The sequence below is a fragment of the Sylvia atricapilla genome, chromosome 2 (assembly GCF_009819655.1).
Source record: "Sylvia atricapilla isolate bSylAtr1 chromosome 2, bSylAtr1.pri, whole genome shotgun sequence".
Classification (NCBI taxonomy): domain Eukaryota; kingdom Metazoa; phylum Chordata; class Aves; order Passeriformes; family Sylviidae; genus Sylvia; species Sylvia atricapilla.
Genome location: NC_089141.1, coordinates 82165579 through 82188319, shown reverse-complemented (window position 1 = coordinate 82188319; position 22741 = coordinate 82165579). Strand labels below are relative to the sequence as shown.

At 39.5% G+C, this 22741-nt stretch overlaps 1 protein-coding gene and 1 non-coding gene across 2 annotated transcripts in view; both read right to left on the bottom strand.

Moving 5' to 3' along the window:
* Positions 1 to 1139: 1139 nt before the first annotated feature.
* SLC9A7 (solute carrier family 9 member A7) overlaps positions 1140 to 22741 on the bottom strand; it is a 68945-nt gene continuing 47343 nt past the window's right edge. The window contains exons 13-17 of the mRNA XM_066313560.1: positions 19169 to 19228; positions 14465 to 14528; positions 11887 to 11969; positions 8664 to 8769; positions 1140 to 2892 (exon numbers count right to left, since the gene is read on the bottom strand). Coding sequence (XP_066169657.1) covers positions 2644 to 2892; positions 8664 to 8769; positions 11887 to 11969; positions 14465 to 14528; positions 19169 to 19228 — 562 coding nt within the window. The 3' untranslated portion in view covers positions 1140 to 2643. The remainder of the gene's footprint in view (positions 2893 to 8663; positions 8770 to 11886; positions 11970 to 14464; positions 14529 to 19168; positions 19229 to 22741) is intronic.
* LOC136358296 (U2 spliceosomal RNA) lies at positions 4798 to 4982 on the bottom strand. Its single transcript, XR_010743057.1, has one exon. It is a non-coding gene; the product is annotated as a U2 spliceosomal RNA (small nuclear RNA).

Below are 22741 nucleotides of genomic sequence, written 5' to 3'. Positions count from 1 at the left end.
AGATCAGTTCTTTGGAAGTTTAGCCAAAAAGGATTTTTTTTCCCTCTCCTCCAATTAAAATTCCTGCAGTCCTTTCCCCAAAGGCAATTCCTTCATTGTAAAAGTAAATAATTTTTTTTTTTGTCTTTTCGCAGGCCAGAAAACATACATCCTTGGAAATGGGCTAAACTTGGTCAAGTACCAAGTATGTGATACTTCACCCTTGTTGAAGCTTATCAGAAAAGCCAGCTTACATTGCGTAGTAGCATGTAACATAGTGTAAACACACTTGTCATAGTGTTCCTCCTTTTTGATAACTGCAGATAGAGGATCCTCAGAGCTGCTCCTGGAGCCAGCGTCAGCAGCGCTTGGAACACCTCTCATGGAAAGCACCCTGAAAATTCCAGTGTTGGGCCCCTTGTCCAGTGCTCTTGGCAGTCACAGGATCTGCTCATGGCTCCTCAGCTTTAACTGATAAACTGCCTGTGCTCCCAGGGAAGGGAAGAGAATTGGTTTTTTTTTCTGCAAAACACATGCAGGCCTGAAAAGAAGTTGTTCTGCTCAGTAATCTTTATCAGGGTTTGTTACTCTGCACCATTTAAGAACAAAGGTCCCTCACTGCAGTCTACAACTTCCTCATGAGCGGAAGAGGAGGGGCAGGCACTGATCTCTTCTCTCTGGTGACCAGTGACAGGACCCAGGGAATGGCCTCAAGATGTGTCAGGGGAGGTTTAGGTTGGATATTAGAGAAAGGCTGTTCACCCAAAGGGTGGTTGGGCACTGGAACTGACTCCCCAGGGAAGTGTCACAGCACCAAACCCGACAGAGCTCAAGAAGCATTTGAACAACACTCTCAAGCACACAGTGTGACCCTTGGGGACGGTGCTGTGCAGGGCCAGGAGTTGGACTTTGATGATCCTTGTGTGTCACTTCCAACTGGGAACATTCTGTGATTCTGTATTAGTCTTATAATTTTTCCACAAGAAGACTCCTGATTTCCTAGTCTCTCTTCCAATAACATGAGACAATCATTACAGGTCAATACCCTTTATAAATGTATCTTGGAGGGGCAGCCAGGGAGGTAGATCACTCATCAGAGAACACATTTAAAAGAAAGCAGACTAGACAACACAACTGCAAAGTTTCTCTGCAGCAGGAAGTTCATGTACTGAGGTTAGCCCAATAAGTTTAATAGTTAAGGAAAAACAGAGTGGGTATTTACTCACACACAATTTTATGAGAAGAACAAATGAAATGGCAGCAAGAAAAACACACTTTTTTTGGACAAACTGATATTACATCACATTAGTGGGCCACAAACTCTTTAAAAAAATAAATCTTTTGAGACATGAGAATGAAATCACATTTTAGCATGCTTTAAATAGCTGAAAGGCTCTTCAAAGCATACATTTTCAGCTATTGGTAAAGACAATGATTATCTCCTCATCTGGAAATTAAAAAGCATTTAGCAATAAGTTAAAGCTAGCCTACATGTAAGTGGGCTAAATACTAGTCAGAGATTTTTCCCTTTTCACATTTAAGATGATACTACAGTTCATCACTTCTGTAGCTTATATGCTGTTGTGCAATGCCCCACTGAAGTTTCACATCTACTCTGTGAAAGAAAACAAGGGTAAACAGCTCTGTTTTAGGATAGTCACAAATGGTGAAAACAGTAGTAATTTTTTGTCTGTTTAATTAGATGTTTGCTCTTTATCACACACAAGAACTGTAAGCAGAGTCCATGGATTCTTCTGAGCAATATGAAACCTCCTGGTTCCATGCAAATTCAATACTGCCTCTCTCTCTCTCTTTTTTCTCTCCTCCTCCTATCTGCTGTTTTCCCCAGCCCAAGTTTCCAACTATCTTCACATGAAAGAAAGTTTTACTTTGTGACTGCTACCCAAGAGAGCCTGGGTCCAGGCTCATGTCAGCTTCAGGTACATCTTAGACCACAGGAAGCTGGATGCTTTTCCTTTGAGGCACTAGAAGTTAGGCTAAGAGTAATAGTCAAGTTGCCCAAACCCAAAGGGACAAGTAACTCTCACTGCCTTCCTATTTAAACAGCTGGCCAGCGAAGAAATCTTATTTGCCCTTTTTTCCCCTGGAATAGATTAAGTACATTTTGCAGCAACAGATTCCCCAGTCTTTCATTCATACATCTGTAACCCTAATGTTTACTGTCCCATTTCACTTGAGTTTCCTCAGCCTCATGAGAGAAGTTACCAATGGATCTCTCCACATTCAGATACAAACACAATCATTTTTGTCTCTTAATAATTATCAAGCTTATAATTGTCCTTTCACATTCTCAAGCTAAGCCAAGATAAGCTCAGTTCTATGACAACATTTTCATGTACCTCTCTTCAGAGAGAGAGCTGCTGCAGCTGAACAAGACAATTGCAGCATGCTAGTTATGCTTGGATTTGATAAGCAGTTGGAAAGAGGAGAATAACCAGTTTTCTCATTTGTCTATTTTCAGACATATAGAAAACCCCACTGTCAGCATCTTGAGTAAAAAATAGGTGACATCTTCAGACCCTAGTAAAACCACTTTTGCTTGTTAACTTGTTTAAATAAACACCCCCACCTCAAGTGACACAGTGGCCTGCAGTCTTCCTTGATCCATTCACAGAGCAAGAGTTATTTTTACTGAGTCAGTAATCATGCATTGTATTCCAGAGGAAATACTAGCCGGGTACCCCTGCTTGTAACTTCATGATCTGCTGCTCCCAAATCACGTTCCAGTGCTTCCTCTGAACTACTTTTTGTTCTCCTGCTGTCAAGGTTAGTGGTAGCTGTGTGGGGGCCAGAAGAACCATTTGCAGTTATTGTTGTATCACCATATGTCACGGTAAGGTCACCATCATTCAGAATAAAATCAGAATCCTCCTCTCGAAGCTGTTCCTGATTCTGAAAAAAACCAAAAAGAAAAGAAAAATCTTTATACAGTGCACAGCACCTGTCTTTGCCCAGAACATAACCGAAGAATTCACCTGTATGTCAATACAGAAGAGATAAGGTTCCACCTTAAGAATTGTTAAAAATAACCTTGAACCCAGTGTTTGCAAATCAGCTTACTGTTCCCTGTATAACTACTGCTACTGAGGAGAGATGAGAGGGAGCTGAAGCCAAGAACTAGGTTATGGAACGGGTAACCAGGGATTTAGTAGCACTGGAAGTACACCAGAAGTACAAGAGATGAGTGGTACATACTGGGTTTTGCATGACAATTTAGAAAGGCAGCAGAAGGGATTAAGCACAGTTGAGCCACTGCAGATACAAAGTTGCATATTTTGCTAATTATTCAAATTCATTAGTAAACTTTTCATGCAAGTCAATAAGAACTCAAAAAGCCCAAGATGTCTGTATTCCTATGTTCAAGGATTCCTCAACACCGTTTTGTTACACATCAAGAACTAACAATAATCTTTCAAACTATCTCCTTACTTTTACCTGTAACTAAATAAAGAATTACTTGACCTAGTTCTTCAGAATGCTCCTGAGCCATAAAGGATGGACACTACAAAGTCTTTACTTCATAGTTTTATAACTGGTTCTGATGTGTTTTCTTCTCAAAATCATCAATTTCAAACATCAGAAAGTGGATCACAAAACCCTATGAATTTAGTTTGGCAGAGATAGAATGAAGTACATAGTCAGAGAACAGAAATTGCTAAAGTGCAATAAAGCATTTAATTTCTCTGTCAGGGCATAATGCCACAACAAGCAACTGTGTCGTGTTCCACTCCTGTTTAACATACAAAAGGCAAAATAGCTGAACTGGTCAGAAAATGGACTTTCTTCATATTTGAAGAAAATTTTAATCTGTACTATAAGCTTGCTTTCTTGCAACTGAAAGCAATTATTTCCCCACATGAGTGGCTCTGTACTGCTTAGCAGGAGCTGAAATGTGTATTGCTGTTCCCTCAGTAGGCTGGACACGGATCAGACTGCTTTCTCAAAATACATTATTTTCTTCCACTGCGGCAAAGGCCATGTGAGATGGGATGTCTGTGATCAGCGTGAACAGAAAGCTCTGCCTCTACTGCAGAACAGGAGTTCAGGGCACTGGAGATTGAAAAAGCTGATTAACCTGTCCATGATGAAAAACGCAGCTCCTGGCTAAATAAAACTTCCTAGGAAAGCTTCCTGTCATTATGTCAGAAAGATAGTCAGACAAAATAAAGCAGCAGAAGCCTCTAGATGATACAGAATATATAACTAATGAGGACTAGAAGAGGTGTCAGGAGTTTGCCAAAATCCACAAAAGAAATGCAGTTCAGGGTTGGGTGCAAGACAAGCCCTACTTCGAAGGAATGCTAATTATTAGAACCTTCATGGCATCCAAATTTATCATTGCTTTTTTGTGACAGGGTTAGTCTGATAGAGAGCACTGTCCTCAAAGAGCAAATACAGGTTAGGACATCTGCTTTTTTTGTTTGCAAAGGAAACACTGAACTACTGGCACCATCTTAAATAGAAAAATAAAAGGCAGAAATTAAAGGGTTCAGCTATAATCAGCAGAAACAGCCTTTGCAATCTTTTTGTTGCAAAAAAAAAAAAAAAGTTTGAGGTACAAAAGGTACTAAAATGATTAAAAGGGTCACAAAATAATCAGTTTAAGAAAATCTGGATATATATTGTTTTGAAGAAGAGGCATTCAAATAAGGATGAAAATCAGAAAAACAAGCAAGAAGCAGGCACTTTGAGACTGTTGATTGATTATGTTTTTAAAAGTCGAAGAAGCTGGGAAGGTCTATCACATGTTCCCCTTCACAGTGTTTGCCCTTGGAGAAGCACCAAGGAGGGGAAGGCAGAGCTAACAGAGCACCAGAAGGTATTGCTGTACCAGGGCCATGTGTGAAGTGGCTGCAGCAAGCTCCAAAAGCACCTCCTGTCTCCACAATGCTATTGAACAGTGAACCCTTGCAGCCACCTCTCAGATAAGAAACTGGTAAGAACACACTGCACTTGAGCTCCCCAAAAGGCTGAGGAGCTCTTGGAAGCATGATACTGAAAAAGAGGGTCACAGCCTTTATACTGTAGGGCAAATCCTGATTGTCTTGGTTTGTCCCAGGCTACACTTACATGTACCTAAACATGATCAGTTACAAAGAAAACACTGAGCTTTCTTTCGAAGCAGTGAACAAACATTGCCTCCTACAAGCCAAGGTTCACTTATTTGTTTCCATTCTGAATAGTACTGCAAGCAGCATGGACTTTATTTCATACATTTCCCCAGAGAACACCCACGAAAAAATCTCATGTACTGTACAGATTTACTATGTTTGCAAACAAATAGGATTGGTGAATAAACCTATCGTGCTTCATGCAGCATGAACAATTCTTTCAAGAAAGACAGGAAATGTATCCAAATAGATCCACAGAGACTTGAAATACTCCCAAGAATAACCCTAAACAGGCCTCTGCAATCCCCTACAGTTTTGTAGGAAAAGCTTCAATTCACTCAGAAAACACAGGTCTGAACAACACTACATAAACTGACACACTAGAATGGCTAAAGACCTGAATTCAAAACTCTGCAAAAGCCTGAATTCTGCTTTCATGTGCAGAGGGACCTCCCTGCAGACTATCCTCTTTGTGGTAAAAGCTGAACAGCTCCTAAGAATGCATGCTGGAGCAGGTTTTTTGTTATAAGAATGAAGTACTTCTTACAAAGCCAATCTTTATTGCCTCTTAAGACAATGTTAAAAAAAGCACAAGCAAAGTATGATGCATGTGCAAAGCGCTGGCAGCCATCACAAATGCTGGTGCTGAACACAGCAAGGGCACCACAGAAAACAAAACTTACATCAGAAGTTACTTATCTTGTGGCTTCAAAATGAAAGCATAAGTACCATGCAGGCAAAATATATTCCAACTTAACCTGATGCTCCATTTAGTTTCTCTTTCTCAGCTGAATTTAAATTCACCAAGGAAACTAAGTAATTTTTGCTATGAAGCTAGAGCCATTAAGGAAAGGGAAGGGGGAAGCCTGGCTGAACAGTTTTCTTATCCATTTTGAGAGTTAACTCCTCCAAAGCTTGCAAATCAACTTTCTTCACTGGGCTTGGATATTGATAAATTACTTCAATTCCTTCTAGTTTCATACCAAGTTGTCATACTGTATATGTGCAAGAAATATACTTTTTTTAAAGTGTAGAAGAGCCCCTAAACAACCAACAAAAAAGTATCCCCAAGAATGCTTCTTCCAGTTGGACTAAATGACTGATAGAACAGAAAATTACTAGAAGTTTCAAAGCACATTTCAAAAGGAAAAGCAAAATAACTGGCCATCATCAGTTTGGGATAGGGCTGAAAAGTCCCATTTGCTTTGCAAATTGGTCATGCACTGAAGATAACACCAGAAGAGAAAAAGAGTGATTAAAATTAAAAATTTCAAAATTTGACTGCTAGCTGCAGCAACTTTTCATGCTTTAAATTCCAACTTGTCTGTCGGGGCTGGAAACAGCCTAGTGGCACAGCCTTTAAGCAGTGGGTGAATGTCAGCAAGGAACAGTCACATCATCTCTGGAAGAAATCCATTGTACCTCACCCTTGTGGGCTGACTCACAGCCCTACACATACTCCATGCAAATTGAGGCTTAGAGGACACGATCTCATGCTGAGGAATAAGTTGTGGGTGGGCTGCATTGTAGGATTATTTGACTTTCACACTTTCAAACTCCCCTTTGGCATTTAATTAAAAAGACCTACTCCCACTTGTGGAAGTGAGAGTGAATTCTAAGTAAGGTTGTGATAGAGTCCAAGAAGAAAAAAACCCTGAAACAACAAAAGCTAAAAACAATCTACAAATATACAGTCAGCCTAGCCACATACTTATTGCTTTCTTCTCTATAAAGATATCATAACTCAGACATGCACCTGGACTGAGATCCAGGATTTAATACTTGTTTGGGAAAAAAATTTTACAGCCATGTTATACTTTGTTAAGTATTTACAGACTTTTTTTTCCCCCTGTTTAACTGAAAATCTTCAGTATTTAATTCTCACATGTGTACACATTTAATTTTCACATTTAATTTTCCAGGAAATACTTCACAAAAGCACTATTCCAAGCAGTTTCTTTCCCCACAAAGACAACACTGTCTCTGTAGCTTCACCTGCATTTAACAGAAAGGCAAAAAGATTCCACAGCTTATTAACCAGTAATGAAATGTCATAGCCAAGTGCTGTAGCAAAGTCAGCCATGTAAAGAAACAAAAAAGACACAAAGCAACTGTAGGGTTCAGAAATCTTGAAAAGAAGCTAGAAATAAAACTTCAAAATTATATTCTTTTCTAAGACAAATGCAGCACTGCAAAGAAATAGGAAGCAGAAAGAGAATACAATAGGAAAGTTCCACATTATAACCTCAACAAAGTATACAACCCAGCATTTTTAATGAAGTTAATGTCTTGTGTGTATCACTGAGCCAATCCATTAAATAGTAAGTTTCCACATCAGTTAGTAGCCAACAATGATGAGTAAGGAGGAGAGGAAAAAAAAAAAAAAAAAAAAAAAAAAAAAAAAAAAAAAAAAAAAAAGCCAACTCTAAGAGAAAATAAGAGTCAAAGCTTGCATCTTGCATGTTCATTTTGGTTAGATCCTCAGTTACTGGACAATTACTGTCACAAGATCATACATAGACAGACATGGGTAATGCCCAGGTGGGCTAACTGGTCTGATGGATGCCTTCCAATCTAGACATGTTTTAAAACCTCCATTGCCATTGCAAAGATGGGAACTAGGCCAATTTCTCGCATTACTATAGTTCCAAATGGGCAACAGGTATCTCAAAGGTCTTTGAAGTTTTTCTGTCGGGTACAAGTAAGATGCTAATGATACCAGAAAGAGGTGCAGGGAAAGATTTCAAAGCTGTAATTAGAATCCCTAACTCTCTAGGGAAGGATTAACAGACAATTTGTCCAAGACTACTTGAGCACAGAGATATTAATATCCCAGAGAACCTGCAAATTTGAGATGTCCCACATAGTGCTATGGTTTTATTTAGAAGCAGCTCATGAAAAGTTGTAGATTCCAGAAGCACTGTATAGATAAGGATGACAAGTATCAGGATCTTGCAAGAATAATAAAATAGAGCATTAATTATTGCAAGACAAGGCTGTTTAGACAGTGTAGTGACCTGCTAGACTGAGATAAGTAACTGATTAACTGTATCTGAAATCTGATCTCAAATTTCACAGTGGAAACAATGAAGGGAAGCGCTATGAGGTTTTTTTCCAGTTGGGTAAGTGTGTCAATGACATCTCTAAGGAGACCTCGAAGTTTAGCAGTAACAGGCAAAGAATCTTGTCCGAAAGTCTTCAGAAGGGACCGAATATTTTAAAGTGATTCACTGAACTGAGTTATTGACTAAGCATGTAATTTCCCCATATCCTTAAATGTTATTTTTCTAATGTAGTATTTGAACAGTATGATAATTCCTGATCTCAAACAGCAATTCTGCCTCAAGGGAGATAATTCCTGATGTCAAACAGGAATTTTGCCTCAGGAGAGAGTATTTTAAATCTCTTCTGCCTAGGAAAACCAGCACTTTCTTGCAGTATGTCTATCAGACCAGCTGAAATCAGGACATTACCTAAAAGGAAAAAACAGCGATTTGCTGAAGTTTAATAAATAAAAAACTAAACCAAGAGGTATTGAATTGTTTTACTTACATCATAAACCTGGGGACTTGTCAGACAGCGAGCTATCAGGCCACACCAGCTGGGCAGCGTTGTGGTCAACGGAGGGCCACTGTGAGTGAGAATTGGCTTTAAATAACTTAAGTAGTTAAGGAAAACACACCAGTGCTCAAAAACCACTACTGAAAATAAAGAGACAATTGCACATAAATGTGGTTCTGCCTTTGAACTGTGATATGCAATAATTGTATATAAATCACCCTCCCAGCATTTTCCCCTTGATTGTTTCAAGGGCAGTCTCTTCACTCACTAATCTTCTGCAAGGACCACTAGCTAACTTTCTTCTTACAAGTTTCAAACACTTGCAATATTTCCAGCTTCTGTGCTCTCAAGTAAAAAGGAGAAAGAAAAAGTGCTTTGGTGTTGAAAGGTCCAAGGGTATTTCTGCTCTGAAGATGGGAGTATGGTGTCAAGGTTGTAAGCTATAGGCAGGAAAGTGTTATTCCTGTGTGGCTCAATATAGGGAAATACAGAAATTCTGTTCATTCAACATCCTCAAAGCAATATAGCCACTTGATCTGCTGGTTACTGAGCCACAGAGGTGCAACCAGAGCTATTACTCTGGTAATGCTCACAGACATTTCTGCAGTGCACCTATGTTTACCACACGGAGCCTCAGAAAGGCAAAGGGCAAACTGAATGCAAGAACCTGCACTGCAGTTGAAGGAAAGCACTGCTACCTAGATGACACTGAGGAGACGGGGGTGTGGGAAAGTGTCTTTACCCCTATTTTACAAGTTGGTGCCCAGGTAAATCCACACTTTTCACATGAGTACTCCACACTGATGATATGCCTGAAAAAATACCAAAGAGTCAAAATACCTGTCTCTCTTAAAGAGCAGCATGTTGATCTTGACTAGAATGTGAACGAATCAATTTTATTTTAAATAATAAGTTGCAGGCATTCTAGTTACTTTCTTAGGCCTCTAAGCACAGAGAGAATCAAGTCATTTATAAATGTAACAGTTTCCCTCCAAATCCCTTAAGATGCTTAAGGCAAAGAGGGGGTTAAAAGGGGGCTGCTTTAGCAGAGAGCTATTCCTTCCCTTTAGCAGAGCCTGGCATAGCTGTTTACTCCAGCAGAGTTATGTTTCCTCCTTTACTGAAAGTGTGGTTACACCCATTCCTGGAAAGAAACAAGCTCTTCACCCTTGCACCAACCCAGGCTCCAGGCTGCCCTGTGCCAGACAGGCAGCAACTCAGCCCTGAAAACACAAGCCCAGTTAAAGACATCTGCTGCTTCATCAAAGTTGCAGTTTTCTCCATGTTTAACAGTTGTGGGTGAACCCGGGGAACAGCCCACAGCATTAAGTGAACACTGCATTCCACAGGAATGAAGTTCCCACTTAATCCATGCCATAGTGAGCTCTGCAGGCCATAGTGAGCTTCGGAGCATACTTTTCCATCACTTACTAGCATCTTTTTCAACTTAATCTCTCTTAACTCTCAGCAAAAAAACCCCAACAACAACAAACATTTAGCCATGGATATAGAGGTGGCAATTCTAAAGATCACTCCATCTGTACAATTTAAGCCCAGCCAGCCACTGCTTGTCTGCATGCCCTCTTCCAACAGAAGGAACAGACTTTTACCTCTACATACAAGTAAGACATTTCCACCCCTCAATGTCAGTTTCCTTGGCACAAACTTCACAGAAACTTCTCCTAAATATTGCTAGTCACCACTGGGGAAAAAAAAGTGATGGACTGTCAGGATTTTTTAAGTTGCTGTGAAACAGGTAGTTAGGCTGTAATTTTCTCTAGGGACTCCCCCCACCCTTGCTGCAGCTGCTAGGGAGGGACTGTTCTCTGCAAGCATCAGCTGAGGGAAGTCAGCATTGCCAAAGGCTCCTTTCATCGGGCACATCCCTTTTGTAAAGACAGGGGAAGAGGACGGCTCTGCTTCCTTCTTAAAATGACAAAAAAGAAGCAGTCAACCACAGCCAGATCCTTTCACACTTTTAACACCAAAGTCTCTCTCTTTTTTTTTTTTTTTTTTTTTGATAATAAAAATTGACCTTGAGGCACTTCTGAGCCAGTCACTAGAATTCAAAGAGTTAACTTGGAATTTTCAACATTTATGAATATTTAAAATAGCACATAAACTCCCTTCTGTGCTTTGGGTCAGTCCTACTGCATCTGAAAGCATTGGTCACATATTTTATCCCAAAGATGCTATTGGTATCCAAACATTTTCAACATATTAGCTAGGTTTGCCTGGGTGTGAAAGCCTCATGCATAAGGCATGGAAGGAAACTACTGTGCTCCAACCAGCCCAGCAATCTCTCATCAATCAAAGGCCAAGACCCCAGTGAAAAGCCTCACATGCAAGCTGCAAGAACATTAGGGCCCTATCACTGCTCACTGTGTATATTTAGCTGCCCCAGAAATTACTAGGAGTTCAGTACTGAAATTTCTTTTTGTTTCTAGGTGTGATTTGCTATGGCCACGAGATTATCTCTGCCATTTTCTGCTAATTGACTGTTGAGGAGGAGCAGCTCTGACACACTTAATGTCATAATTAATGACATACTGATTAAGTAGTTTAGAAAAAACCCAAACCCATAAGCATGAAATACAGGATAGCTACACAAAAGTTGCTCAGAATCTTAAGATTATCTAAATAGTCTAATAGCTTCAGAAAGGTTGTAAAGTACTATAAACACTCAGAGACACTCCACTTTAACACCCATAGTACCTCCTGGATATACTTAAGGGGATAAGCTGGATCTCATGAAGATTTTTAGTTCCAGAAATTCCACTTCAGAAATCAACCACAGATTCTGGGACTTCATCACAAAAGCAGATGGCTCTGCAGAGCAATGAGTCGAGGCTTAGACATGTACAATGAACTGGAAAACTAGTTTGTGCTATGAGCATCACTGAAAATAAGAACAGATTAATAGAACAAATCAGAGGACCTGAAATAGTTGTCTGTCTTATTGTTTAGGAAGGTCCTTAATTTCTGACTTGTTTCTGTCCTCCAGCAAGTGTCACACACCCTGCATTAGGGAAAGGAAGGGTGTGACTGCTGAGCCAGCGAGTTCAAGCTTCAGTTCTGTGCCTTGAGCCTGTCAAATACTCGAGAGAATCAAACAGGAAACAGATCAGGTGCTTAAGGCTACATATGGATACATGGAAAGTGAGTAAGTGAACATTTCATGCCTTGAAACTAAGCTCCATTTTCAAAAGGATACTTATGATCAAAGCTGTACCACAGCCTGAAGAGCCAAGCACTTTCCTGCTTTGTCCTGTTCCTTCGCGCAGAATCTTGGCCATCCTAAAAGTAAGATAAAAACATATTCAATTACTTCAGGCAGAAAACCACAAAACTATACACTCCAATAATTCATAATACAATGTCCTGTCAAAAAAAAAATTACTTCAATACTGTACTTGAAATGCAGAAGAAAGCTGTTTAGAGACGTGCTTGTACTGCGTTTATTTTCTCTAGAAGACCAGAAATGACTGCAGAGAGCCAGGCTGTCTTCATTGCACTCAAGATAGCTTATCAAATCTTCTACCACGAAGTTCCCTGGAGACTAAAACCTTACCTCATGGTTAGTATAGTAACAGATCTAGAAATAACTTCCAAACTGAAACATAAGCCTAATTGATATTTCAAGACTGATTCCTATTCATTGCGTGGTTGGCTTCCTTACCTCTAGGTCCAACTCTAGAAAGGGTTTTTTTGATGGTTTTTTCTTAAGCATGTTGCTTCCTTGGAAGAACAAGGGGAAATCACCACATCTGATAAATTCTCAGAAACCCGATGAAATATATCACATTTAAAAGAAATGTGCTAAACAGAGAATCCATATAAAGATCACAATTGAGGGAGGTCATGCAAATCTCAGAAATGCTGGATCAACCTTGAAAGGGCTAACTGTGTTAAATATTAAATTAAATTAGTTAAATTTCTTAACTAGCTGTGCTGCAAACCATCACACCAGCTGGTCTGCAGCTGCATTTATTTTTACTTTTGTTACTATTCAGGGTTTGAGTGTTTTGCTTTGTGTTTTTGTTTTGTTGTTTGTTGTTCGGATGGGGGGGTTGTTTATGGCCAGAGGCCAGAGTCAAACACAGGAAAACAAATGAATGCCTTGTATGAATCATCTTCCAAACTACTGGGAAAGAACAAGACAGGATTACACTCTGTGCTTCTGACCTGCAAAAAATCCACGATCCACCGAGAGTTAAACCTAATACATTTTCACTCCCTCCCCATCCCAAATGATATATTTTCTTGAACTGTGACATACTGTTAATCTTGGCTTGGTGAAAGAAAGATGAATCCAAAGGGAACTGACTAATGGACTACATTAGCAATGCAATGCACAGCTAAAGAGGGAAACAAATGGGTAAGTTCTTTATGTTTACATGGGAAAATGCAAACATGATATTTCCACAGCAGACACTGAATGAGAACAGAATACCCATGCTCTGTTTCCTGTTAAAGCCATTCCTCAATTACTGACAAGCTCAATCTGAACTGGCCAAGCCATCTTTCCATAATACCACTTCCTATATAGTTATATGCTATAATTGTGGCCTTAACCATAAATGGTGTTTTGAGGCCTGGACTTCTGGTTGCTTCCAGATAGCTACAAGACAAAGTTCACCCTTACTGGTAGCCAGCTCCACCATTTCAGCATCTATTTTGTGTGCTGGACACAGGCTTTTACAAAGAACACAGAGAGGTCAAGTGCAGTTTCTGAAATAAAAGAGATGCTTCCTGAGCAAGTATCTCTTACCTGTACAACAAAATCCAAGCCAAAATGAAACAAAAAAAATAACGCAGGAGAAAACACTCTGAAAAAAGCTAATCTCAAATACATTCATCTATCTCTGACCAGCCTGAACACCAGCATCATCATACAACACTTCTCTAAGCATCCTCTAAATCCAAAGTTACCTGTCATTCAACTTCCTCAGGTAGGTTCCTACATAAGCAGCAAGCTGTGCTGCTGAACAATCAGTGTCAAGCAGAACTCTGAAGAGTGCAAACCAAAGTCTGGACAGAGGAAACTCCCAGCTAAGCCTGAGGAATTTTTGAGTTGTTTTGGTTTTTTCCAGACCTTTCTCCTGTGAATCAACTCAAGTTTATAGATGAGCAAAACTGAAAATTCTGCTATGAACAATATTCTTCCAACGATCTTGTTTGCCAATAGCATATTTCAGGGGAAAAAAAATCCACTCTTGAGTTGTTACCGATGAATGGAAAGCTCCACTAAAGATTCACAGTTTGCTGAATACAAATGGCAATTTTCTTGTGCTCCTTCTGCTTCAGCCAGGTGATAGGTAGTCCAGGCAGGATCCAGCTGGCATGTGGTTTGGTATACAAGCGTCAAGATCAGATTAGCAAACTTCATCTTGGATTCTAAGCAAGTCCAAGGGCCAAAATTTGGTATCAGTTAAGGAAGAGGAGCCAAAAGTATTGCATCTGAACTGAGAAGAACTATTAATGCAGCAGCATGCTAAGAGCAAGCATGTTGGGTAAGTGAGGAAGAGGACTGTTACATGGAGTGCATTAGAAAATTTGGGAAGGTTTGTGATGCCTTACATATACACAAAAACGTGACCCTGACAGTGTTACATCCAAAAGTCACTGAATGCTTTTCAGTGGGCATTACTTGAATATTACAAAGCAAAATCCCCTACTGACTTGCCAGCCTGGAGAGAAATGTTCTATCCATGCATACAACTTCTGCAGTTTTCTATTGTCTTAGTTATAAAACAAGAGCAGCCTAATAGAGAAGTTATGTGATTACTTACTCCTTGTAAGACTTGAAAGCTGTCATTAGTAGGTGGAGGATCCTGATCTGGGTCAACCCCAACCCTACAGAAACATTAGGAAAACAAAGCAAGTGGTGTTACTGAGGGTTGCAAATGCTGTAAGTTTAGCAGAATGCATTTTAAAAGCACTTTAAGAACCCAGCAAAGCTGCATCAGAGAGGTTATAAGAATAGATTAGGAAGAGCTATCCATTACTCCCCTGCAGTTACACAGCTATAAACAAGGTATTTTTTCACTCAAGTAACTGCTTTAACTCTATGTTGGCATCAACTTTAACTGCTTACCTTTGTTGCCAATTTTTTTTGAACACTGGAAAATACTATTTTTGCCTTAAAAAGTGGATGGCATCCTCTTCAGTGGAAAGTATCCCTCATTTCCAGCAGGAAGAAAATAGAAACTAAGCATAAAGCCTAGCCTAAATATTTCCCACAGCAAATACCTGTCAGATAAACCCGAGAATGTCTGAAATATATGACTTTTAAAAGACACACACACTCCAGGTTTTAATGCACTATGGGAAGCAGAACAAATATTTTATAAAGGGTGACAACATTTATTTCCTGAAGCTTAATTCACCTAACACAACACAGCCACAGTGGATTAACAAGTGGCCTGTAGTCCAGCCTCCCATCTGAGTGAGGCAGGGTTTGTATAAAGAGATGGTGGGTGTTAACAGAATAATATGTTAAGAAGAAACTGTCTACCGACTTCTGCATAGTTAGAAAGCATCTTATTACTGAGCCATCCATGCACATAGGGCTCCTATCCAAGACTGGCATTTAATCTTGTAATCATGTTCAGGTTTTTCTGGTCTGGTTTGGGGGTAGACTGGATTTGTCTATTTTATATCCAATCCATGTCCTGATCTCTATCATCTCTTGTAGAACCTAAACCTCCAACCTCCAAAGTTAGATAAGATTCTCAGTCTCAAACGTGTTGTGTTTCAGTTCCACCATGTTGCATAATAAGTGTGGGAAAACACATGCAACAGCCATTTCAGACAATAAGATTTTGTTAATGTTGTCACTTCTACTCTCTTAAAAGGGACTGAGCTGGTTTGGTGCAATTTCCTCGTTACTTAGACTTTTTGTCAGCTATTTATAGGCATGGTGTTTATGCAACAGCCCTAAAAATCACCAGAAACCAAGAGAACCTTGCTGGTCAGACCATATAATTGGTTTGTCCCAGGACACCATGCTTGGATCAAATAAAAAGAGAACACTTTCAAGTAGCTTCCAAGGCAGCATTTTTTTTTTTGATAGAACAATAGAAGAAGAAAAGTTTTAAGTCATCCTTGTGGACTCACAACCAGCTCAAGGCCTCACATGAGTTAATATAGTCCAGGGAAAATCCAGAAGGCTGCTCTGCAATTATACAGCTAGTGCTGACCCAGTCCTTTGCATGGTTGTTTTCTTTTTTTCTGAGCCTCTTGTTTTTTGTCGTCACTTCCTTTTTTGACAAATAGAGTCATCTCAAACTTTAGGCACATTTAGCCTGGAAATTCCTTGGCACTGACCAGCCTCAGAACTGAAAATCTTCACCAGTTTAAGGGAACACTGGATAGACAGACTGAGTACTGGATTGTAACACATGCTGAAATAAAACACCACACTCAAGAGCTCTGAGAGCTTACAGGGGCTGAGATGTTACTGCTTTGGCTATCACTACATAAGAACAGGTTTTGGCAGGGAAACTCCTTATCTACTGCAGAAAGCTGACAAGCAACATGAGGAAACTGACTCAGTACAGTAATGTATGTATATACATAACAGATGCATTCCTTTATAAGCACACATGAAAATAAAAAAAAAAAATATTTGTAGCTTTCCAAACTGCACATAGGGGAAGGTTCAATGTGCTATGCACAGCAACCAGGCTCATGTTGGCTGTGTAGCTGACAGTGTGAATGGGGAGTTCAAGAAGCTCCTTCCAACAGATGAACATAGCTTGCATTCCACAAATAGTTTTTACTCCCTGGGCTACCTATTCACTTCACAGTACATAAGAAAACCAAACAATTCAGTGTCTCAGCTTTTACTTGATTTACAAGGTTGTAACATTTGTTCTGAGGATTTTAACTGCCCTCAGGCAAGGGAATGAAATACCAAAGCAGGATAACCACACTGTTCAGTGTAAAGTCATAGTATATCACAGACCAGGAATTTGGGTTCACTGTTGTGCTGAAAATGCAAAGAAAGCTTTTCTGTATTAGAATGGTTCCACATTTAGGAAAAAATCATACTACAGATGCTCCTTTCAATATTGAAATAGCATATCCACACAGAGTTGTCCATTCAAATTTTTTTTCAAAGTTATTCAGCAAATGAATTTATATTTTGAATATTTATAATTAATTCTTTTCCATAAATCACATTTAAAAATTCACTCTCAAAGTCTGTTCCATAGTTCAGAGATTTACACCAAATACATTTCCATTTCGACTTCTCACAACTACATTTTATATCTTTCAAACAATATGCTCCCATTCCTCTACTTTAACATCAATTGTATAGGAAGCTTTACTTTTTGGTAGCAAGCCTGCCTGTTTAAGTTTCAAGGTTAAATACCCTGATCTCATGACAAGCATCACTTTTTTTGCAGGCCCAGCCCCTAGAATTCTAAGGAAGTGTCACCTTTATCACCTGAAACAAAACAAAACCAAAAAACCAGTCAAGTCTGTCTCAATCTCCTTTACAGGGAAAAGAAGCACAGAAAGCACTCAGTTCCTTCATCCTTGCTTAACTACTTCAATAATTAAAAGTATGAGTAAAGCTGATGGATGTATGTTTTCAACATTGATTTTCTTCTTACGCTGAACAGAAAAAAAATCCCTTTCATATAATTAATATATTTTAAAAGCTTCCTGTAATTCAAATGTGCTGCAAAGGTCAATATCAGCTCTCCTTTATTGAGTCTATTTTGTAAATTAAACTGTTACTGGATGGATTTACACAGAACCCCTCCCAGTGGCACAGAGAGGGCAGCCTTGCTACAGGCTGGGCTGTTTTGCTCAAACCCCACAGCAGAAAGGCAGGGTGAAAACTGTTTTATTCAAGAGGCACCTCTGTGATGAGGACTGAGGGGCACAGCCAAGGCCAAGGTAGTGCAGATGCCAGCAAGCATTTTTCTTTTCCCCTCCACTCTTTCTAAGAGTCCTTTGCAGCAGTTGTGTGGGGATTCCCCAAGGCTGTACATGTAAGTAACTGTAAAAAAGATTATTTCAAATGAAAAATATGAGCAGTCTTTTAGCTGTAACAATGCATATATGTTTCAGAATGGGTGAAAAATCCATTTATTTCCCTTATTGGAATCACTTTGATATCTGATAGATACTTTATTCCTTCAGTATAGACAATTACTAGAATGTAAAATCCAGACCCCTTTATTTCAGCCTTCGGAAGGTCATTGGAATCTGTAGACAAGAGTATGTAATATAGTATAAAAACTAATCCAATTTAAGTGTATTTCTTCACTCTTCCCTAATGAAAAGAAAAATCAGGGCAAAAAAGGCTTTTTATGCTTTAAGATCTTTGTAATAGCAAAGGGACTAGTCTCGAGCTCCTAATGCCCAACACCAAAACACAGCATTTCTGGCCTTAACTGACTCCTGGACTTTATTCTACAGCTATGACTCCAGCATCACATATAAGAGAGGAGCTACTCAGATCTGATCTCTCAAAACATCAAGCTTATGTATAATTCAGTAACTTAAACAGTGTGGGAGAAAGTGGCTCACACATAAAACCGAACTAAGTGGATGGAAATGAATGGTAAAAAGGCATATCTACATCAAGTTTTCTACTACATCATTTCAAAATGGGCGGAATGATTTCTTCTGATACTTCAGAAACTTTTCCAGGGCCCTACAACACATGGACAACAAGTTACCAAAATACCAGGCATTATTAAATTTAGCATGTGTAATTACTATGGCAACAGCCACAAATGACTATAATAGATAATAGTTCTCAGATTGTCTGTACAAATGAACATATTGCATCTCTGGCAAATGTAGTAGTTTGCTGGAAACCTTGAAGTGTGACAAGGTACATGAAAACTTTTCATTGCCCCATTGCAAAGAGCTTTCTTTACATAAATATTCTGTATGTTTTTATACACACACACACACACATACATCCACTACACATGTCAGTTAGAGATTTATCTTGTTTTAAATTCTCTCTCTAACCCTTTATCTGTTCTAAAAGCACCAAACCAGAATCCCTACTCTTCTCTGGTTGATACCAGTTTTTAAAAATATCTCCCCAAAGAGTCTAGATTAAAACATCTGTGAGGTTTCTTCCAACCTGAAGAGTTATACAAAACAACCTCAAGCAATGCTTTAAGAACGTCTTTGTGATTAAAGATCATAAGATCAAATCCATGGTTTTCAGCTCTCAAGTCTTCCAAGGCCAGAGATTCAAGTTTTGCTTTATTAAATATCTATACCAAAGTGAAAGAATGTGTTGTATGGTTTTATTTTTTTAGACATGATGTGTGATCTACACTCTTGCGGCTCAGAATAAGTGAATGAACTCAGAATTGAGGAACATCTACAGCACTCTCAGAAAAGAAGCAGCAGCAGCATGCCACAGTATAGAAGAAGAGCACACACTCAGTGTTACAAAGATGAAAAAAGCCAAGCACCAGGTTAATGTGGCATCAAGGAAAGCACAGTGTCACCTGAAATACAGCCAGTGGCTTTCACTCATCTCTTCCACCGATGGAACATGGTCACCAACTCTGGTACAGTACAAGAATGCAATGTGAGTAACAAAATGCTCATGAGATGGGGGCTCTACAGAGCTCTTCAGCAAAACAAAGCAAACCAACAGCACAAAAAAAAATCCATACTCAATCAAAAAAAGACAAAACATACATGAACAACAATGGCAGAGCAATGACAAAGTGACCCAAAATCCAAAATTAGCAACAGCAGCAATTTATGATATCCAGTAATAGTCCTCATTTGTTCAGATCCCAGCTGGCAATGCATCTGTATTAATGACAGACTACATCCCCAGAAAACCAGCTTCACTAGCTCTCTGCTGCTGCACACAGACAGAGCCAATCTAAGACAGTTCCTACCACTTCAGACCTGCTCATGGTCTGAAAGAGAGAGAGATCACAAGAAGTAGTCATGGGAAGCTAAACATGTCTGAGAGGGGTCACCAATACTGCCTGGTTTCAGAGCACTCCAAACCAACTGATAACAAGCACTTAATCACTCCATTGCTTTAATTAAAAATTGACTATCAGTTTTTGATTTAATCTCCAGTCGTAGCAGAGTCTGTTTTTACTCTCTGCTTTCCCTTTTTCAGTTGTGTTTGTGGAGGTCTTTTAGGTGCAAATGAAAGCATTTTTGGCTTCCAGTATTTTTTCACAGACATTCCTTAGCAGCCTGTGGGGTTTTTCCCCCATATTTTTCCACGAAGGCATGTGTCAAGAACTGTATATTTCTTATATGAAATAAAAGTCCAGATGATCAGAAATCCACAGTGACCTCACTTTAGAAAAAGCATGTGTACACACCCTGGTTGCAGGCTTAAATATCTCGACTAACCAAATATTTAAGGCCATAGCTTGTGATACAAAGAGCATGTACTCATCTAATCCTTAATATCAAGGCAAATACCAGTCTTTAGATAGCTTTGGTTTGGATTCCAGGCTCAATAGCTCTTTTCCCATGCCAACATACACTCCAGGTCAGAGTGGCTCCCTAAGGCCATCACTGAGATGGTTCTGCATGTACAGGAAAAACTAAAATTAAAAACTGCCCAATAACTTCCCTTCTATGACTTCTTTCTCTTTCCTGTATCTTTGCCAAGTTAGTATACTAAAATTTTCCCAGATGTCTGTAATGAGTGCAGCATTTTTGGAAAATTTTAGCTATTTTGGAAGAGTTCAACAGTTTCTCAGAAGATGGCTGAAAAAGAAGAGAACTCCCACCATGTTTTTAAAAAAATTAAAACCCAATCCCTAAAAACCTCTGGAATTAGGAAAAGTTGTCTCAGATTGTTTTTAAGATGCCTTTGGGTATTTGTTTACTTCACCTAACCAAGACAATGACTCCTAAAACTGCTGGCCAAGGCTTGCCAGAGCTTGGCAGTTCAGCCCATCTGTGTGCTGTAGACGTGTCTCTACCCAACAGTGTCTTCCCCACACTTTCTCTCTGTGGTGTGAATTGCTGTGTTTCAGAGAACAAGAAGACAGAAATGAAAATATCTTCCATGCTTACTTCCAGAGGAAGAGGTAATCTCTTTCCTACTAAGGGAAAAGCCCAGAGGGGTGAGGCTGGAGGCTGCACTGCCTCACTGCTAGGGGAGATTCAAGATGATGACAAAAAAAACTAGAGATTGGGAAAGAAAGAGGAAGAACAGAAAAACTAGGGAAAGACAAGTGGAAGAAATAGTACAGGAAGAGATGGGCAAGGAAAAAGGCCACAACAGAGGACAAGGGACAGCCCCTGTGACTGTGCATCTGCCTTCAAGGGCAGCAGAGAGTGGCTGAAAGGGATCTAAGTAATACAAGAATGGAAACAGGCTGAAAAACAGGAGGATGTAACTTCCTATCAGACATCCCCCACCCCACGGAACAGAGCATGAGGGTGGATCCCACCATCAGCACTTGCCTCCTGCCATCCCAGCACAGCGAGGTGTGGTATGTAATGCACATTTTATCATTGCACCACCCTGGCTAAGAGAATGGAGTAAAACCATCAAGCCAACACTTTTACCACCATCCCAGATAGTTAGGTAGTTCACATAGCAGCTGGATGACAGTTAATGTTCCCACATTTCTTTTTCAGTTTGCTCTTTTATAGAAAAAGAAAGATCACTAAATAGAAAGCTCTTTAAATACTGTATATGCAAAGTCAGACATAAGGCACTGAATATCTAAGTTGACATTGTCGGTGCAACCTTTAGCTTTTATAGTAAAAAGAAACCTAAACTATTTTAAAGTGTAAGGTATAAGGCTTTGAGATTTATAAAAAGGTTTCTAAGTATAACTGAAATTACTTCATTAAAATAAGCAATAACTTCCACATTAGCAGCATGTTATGAAGGAGAGGAAGGCACTAATCCATGTGTTCCTTCATTCAACATGAAAAGAACCAGGTCGCTAACCTCTAATCAAAAATGGAAAACACATTGTTCTGCAGTACAAATGCTAGGAGTTCCCTTTTTTTTTTTTTCCCCTGTGATAAATGAAACAAGAAGTCAGCTATTTTTTTTGAAAAAAGGAATGTTGCCAGTGGTTTTGATTTACATAGCTCTCAAGTTTGCTAAAACTGCTGAAGCTTCAGCCAGGAAATTGTTTCTTTGTTTAGGTATTAAAGGATGAGACTACATTTTTAATATCCAGGTCATCCTTCAGTTTCTAAGAAAAAAAAAAAATCAAGTATTAAGAAAATGTAACTGTTTACCACTCAAATGCTTGGATATGTCTCACTGATAGTCAGCCAAGGAACTCTAACACATGATATCATGGCTTTAACTCCAGTTTCTGGTGTTAGTTTTTAATTTCCTCGGCCTCAAGCGGCAGAAATCAAAAGCATCTAAAGATCCTTTTATTTTTTAACTCAGATTTTGAAGTTGTGACCTCACTTTTCCAACCAGTTAAGCAGTAAACTGAAGTTATGCCTCTGCTACAAACCATAGGTCCTTTGCTTAGCTGCATATGAAAGCCTGGGCAGTGGTCCCTGGTAACCTACTCTATCTGAAAAGATACCTGCTCACCCAAATATCTGAAATTTTCAGAACAGCAAGGGGAGATGGAGTATTTTTGCCTATTTTCTTCCTTATATTGCTTTTTAATTTACCAAAACCTCATTTTCATGTTAGCTTCTCTACCCTTTAGCTACTTGTAACATTTCATATCATAGGAGGGAAGAGACCAACAGTAAGTAAAGAACCAAGCATGCATTACAAATGCTACACAACTAACTGTGTGGCCAGAAGGCATGGAAGGCATGTGTCTCTTCCTCTAAGCCACAGCAAAGCAATTCTGGATCCCTGTGTAGGCGTTGCCCCTTCATGCACACAGCTGCTTCCCCAGGAACTCTGTGGTATGGGGCCAGGCTGACACTCCTGCTTGGAAGTCAGCTCCCTGGTACAGTTCTACCTAAATCATGCAGGCACCACCTTAAATAAGAATAATAACTAACACACCCTTTGGTTATGGTGTCTGTCTTGGCTCCTCTGACTTGCCCAGACATGGGTCTTCTGTTTACATCCACACTGAAGAAAGGCCAAC